Source organism: Phoenix dactylifera, chromosome 4, assembly GCF_009389715.1.
Source record: "Phoenix dactylifera cultivar Barhee BC4 chromosome 4, palm_55x_up_171113_PBpolish2nd_filt_p, whole genome shotgun sequence".
NCBI lineage: Eukaryota > Viridiplantae > Streptophyta > Magnoliopsida > Arecales > Arecaceae > Phoenix > Phoenix dactylifera.
Genome location: NC_052395.1, coordinates 31,981,270 through 31,985,212, shown reverse-complemented (window position 1 = coordinate 31,985,212; position 3,943 = coordinate 31,981,270). Strand labels below are relative to the sequence as shown.

General features: G+C 48.5%; 1 protein-coding gene across 2 annotated transcripts; it reads left to right on the top strand.

Moving 5' to 3' along the window:
• The first annotated feature begins 1,351 nt into the window (after positions 1 to 1,351).
• LOC103705565 (cytochrome P450 78A5-like) lies at positions 1,352 to 3,943 on the top strand. Of its 2 annotated transcripts, none has more exons than XM_026804026.2 (2): positions 1,352 to 2,372; positions 2,928 to 3,943. In XM_026804026.2, the coding sequence occupies exons 1-2, from the start codon at positions 1,449 to 1,451 to the stop codon at positions 3,540 to 3,542; spliced, it is 1,539 nt and encodes a 512-aa protein (XP_026659827.2). In that variant the 5' UTR covers positions 1,352 to 1,448; the 3' UTR covers positions 3,543 to 3,943. The 2 variants fall into 2 exon arrangements, with proteins under 2 accessions (XP_026659827.2, XP_008787550.2); XM_008789328.4 differs by having other exon boundaries at positions 1,353 to 2,372; positions 2,946 to 3,920.

Below are 3,943 nucleotides of genomic sequence, written 5' to 3'. Positions count from 1 at the left end.
ATGTGAGAGGAGGTCAGATCTGATGCTCGACAACGCATTGGACCATCAACTGTTCCCAAGATCATCGGACCTGACCCAAATGCGTTCCGCTGTTACGCTGAACAAGTGGTAGCTTGGGTCAGCATGACGCATACGCTGCCTAGTCTCCCCCTGCGGAGCACGGTAAGGTAATACATATACTTAGGCGAAAACTATACGTATGCAATGCGAATCACAACTAAGCTGCTTGATATTTTCGCCCTCTTCATATATCAACTCTCTGTGGTGCAAAATGCACACCAAATAAGATCTCTACTCCATCCAAAAAGTTAGCATCCACAGTTGTGGTTTTCGAATCTTTCAGAGATTTTGGTTGCCAAATATATATCATTCAGGGTTGGCTGCAACTTGCATGTCTATTTTACTTTTGCATGATGTCACACATGAGCACATGAGATGGCATCATAAGCACATCACGCATTTTTAATATTTTAAAGGAATCAAATTGGCCAGTAGAATCTTCTGAACTCCTACAAACACACGCCTCATCAAATCTACGTGCTTATTATGTGTCAAAGCCAATATATGCATATATGACATATAGTTATGGCTGCAAGTGATGTTATGGCTGGCATGCTATATTTTTTATGCAATAGAAAACTGATGGCCAATCCGAAACATTCGATCCTTGGATTGTATTTTTTGCTGCACACCATTCAAATATTTTTTTTAAAAAAATACTGAGTCTATCCGGTACTCTTTTTGTTGTATTTTTTATTCTGATTTCTCTGTATATACTCATGTGCGTATTTTCTGAGTTTGTATTTATCAAAAAAAAAAAAAACTTCAGCCATCCGACTTTGGCCATATATCTATATATATAGAAAGTGTCATACATAACGTTTGGCCATATTTAATCCTCCACTGTAGGCCTTAAAAAGGACCGGGTGCTCCGTCACCCAGACCGTTATGCTCCTGATTGGCGGGCCGCACACGTGCCTATCCATCCGGCGCTCCTCCCCCTCCCGCCACGTGTCCCCCTCAGACCCCACCACGATGACTCAGCGGCAGTTACACTCACATCCCGGTGACCAGATCCGAGGCCTTTTTGAAAGACCGAAATACCCCCATACGGAACACCATCCCCGGCGACGGCCTACTGTTCACAGGTGGCAACATCGTCATCAAATAGCCTATAGCCGTAGCCCTATGAGCAGGGGCAAATCCGTAGAATCATCAAAAAGTAGTGGCAGCAGAGTATTAATGATAATTTTTTTAACCCCTTGACCGCGGTTAAAGAAATAAGGAAAGGAGTTAACCCGAGTTAAATTTTAAGCCCAACTCTCGTCTTCCAACCGCTATATAACCGCTCCCTTTCACTTCCTTCTTCACCGCTTCCCGACTTCGAACTCTTCCCTTGCTCTCCTCCTTCACTTCTGCTGTTCCCATTCCTCTCCATCGCTTCAAAGATGACGTCTTTCGACTTCGAAACCGCGCCTTTCCTCCTCTTCGTCCCGAAAACCGTCCTCCCTCCGCTCATCGCCGTCGCCGCCGTCGTGCTCGCCGCTGTCTGCCTCTCTCCCGGCGGCCTCGCGTGGGCGCTTTCCAGGGCTCCGCGTTCGATCCCCGGCCCGCCGGGCATCGTCCTGGCCCTCGCGGGCACCGCCGCTCACCGGGCCCTCGCCGGCCTCGCCCGGACCCTCGGCGCCGCCCGTCTGATGGCCTTCTCCGTCGGCTTTACCCGGTTCATCGTGTCGAGCCACCCGGACACCGCCAAGGAGATCCTCAACAGCTCGGCCTTCGCCGACCGGCCGATCAAGGAGTCCGCCTACGAGCTCCTCTTCCACCGCGCCATGGGCTTCGCGCCCTTCGGCGAGTACTGGAGGAATCTGAGGAGAATCTCCGCCACCCATTTGTTCAGCCCCAGGAGAGTCGTCGCCTTCGGCGGACACCGGCTTGCGATCGGGGCGCAGATGGTGGAGGAGATAAAGGCTCTGATGAGGACCGATGGAGTGGTGGAGGTGAAGCGGTTGCTGCATTTCGGGTCTTTAAACAACGTTATGATGAGCGTTTTCGGAAAAATATTCGATTTTGGGAAGGGGGAAGGGCTGGAATTGGAAGGACTGGTGAAAGAAGGGTATGAGCTTCTTGGGGTGTTCAACTGGAGCGACCACTTGCCTCTGTTGGGGTGGATGGATCTCCAAGGAGTGAGAAAGAGGTGCAGGGGATTGGTTGAAAGAGTTAATGTGTTTGTGGGAAAGATCGTAGAGGAGCACAGGAGGAGGAGGATCGACAGAGGTGTTCCGAATGAGGATGGGGACTTCGTGGATGTGCTGCTGGATTTGGAGAAGGAGGAGACGCTCTCTGACTCTGACATGGTTGCTGTTCTCTGGGTATGTTCTTCTTCCCATACTCTTCTTCTTGATTTTTTTCCCCCCTTAATTTTGTTGTTATTTTTCGGTTTGTTTCTGATGATCTTTCTAGTTGAGTTGTAGTTTTCTTGGTGGTTAAGGGGAGAGGTCTTTTATCTTTTATATTGGTTAGTTTTGGATGTCTAATTGAAAGCTTTAAATTTTGTTCTTGTCTTTTTGGATGGATGAGTTACCAGGCTTTATCTTATCTAGTATGACCTGCGATGACCAATGATCATGCTATTTCAAAAAATTAAGATGTCGACACCTTCAAGCTACTTGCTATTTCGATGAGGATATCTATTGGTTTTTCCTTAAAGTAGGTGCTCCATCAGTTTGTAGTTTGATATAGTGCAGTAAGGCCAGCTACTGGTTTGTTGGATTCCGGATGGTCTTTTCCTACGATGCCCTCCTTGGGTACGTAGCTGTCCAATATAATCCTTTTCCTTCTGTTCTTTAGCGAGAGCTTTAGGTTGACAGCATAATTATGCCGAGTTAATGGTTGGGTTAATCTTTAGTGTTACAGAATGTTAACAGGCAAAGGCTTTGTCTCAGGAGATGATATTTAGAGGAACCGATACGGTGGCCATCCTTCTGGAATGGATCATGGCGAGAATGGTGCTGCACCCAGACATCCAGTCCAAAGTCCAATCTGAGATGGATGCTGTTGTAGGAAACTCGCGCCTTGTCTCGGATTCCGACATTCCTAACCTTCCTTACCTTCAATCTGTAGTGAAAGAATCTCTTCGAATGCACCCACCTGGCCCACTCCTGTCCTGGGCTCGCCTCGCCATCCATGACGTTCATGTCGGGGATCACTTCATTCCTGCCGGGACCACAGCAATGGTGAACATGTGGGCGATCACCCACGACGAGCGCATCTGGGCCGACCCCAATGAATTCCGGCCGGAGCGCTTCATGGCCGAGGATGTGAGCATTCTGGGTTCCGACCTGAGGCTGGCGCCGTTCGGGTCGGGGAGGAGGGTCTGCCCTGGAAAAGCCCTGGGCTTGGCCACTGTTCATCTCTGGTTGGCTCAGCTGCTTCAGAGCTTCAAATGGGTGCCCTCTGATGGTGGGGTAGACCTGTCCGAGTGCTTGAAGATGTCCCTTGAGATGAAGTGTCCTTTGGTCTGTAGGGCCCTTCCGAGGTGAATGCTGGGGAGTGGGGACGTTGGTCTCTTCTTGGACAGTGACTGATTTGGAAGATAGCAGCCGTTGAATGGTTGGTTTCTGGTGCAGGGAAGCTCGGTCCTTGGAGATGTATGGCGATCTTATTATCTCCAAAATTTTGTAACTTTGCTAGTAGTTTGGTAGGTACTTGGGTTTCCAGGTTTGGCACCTTTGTTCATTTCCAGTGCTTGCTTTCCAGTCTATGTTTCATTGTGATGTGCATATGGGTGAAAGTTTGATGGCAGTGATGTGTCGTCTGTGAGAACTAGGAAGTGGGTCTATTGTGGTCTTTGGTGGTTTATGTATATGTAAACAGGTTGTCATGCAATGTATATATATCGTTTGACTTAACACATGGAATGATAAATTTCTCTTTGCTTGCA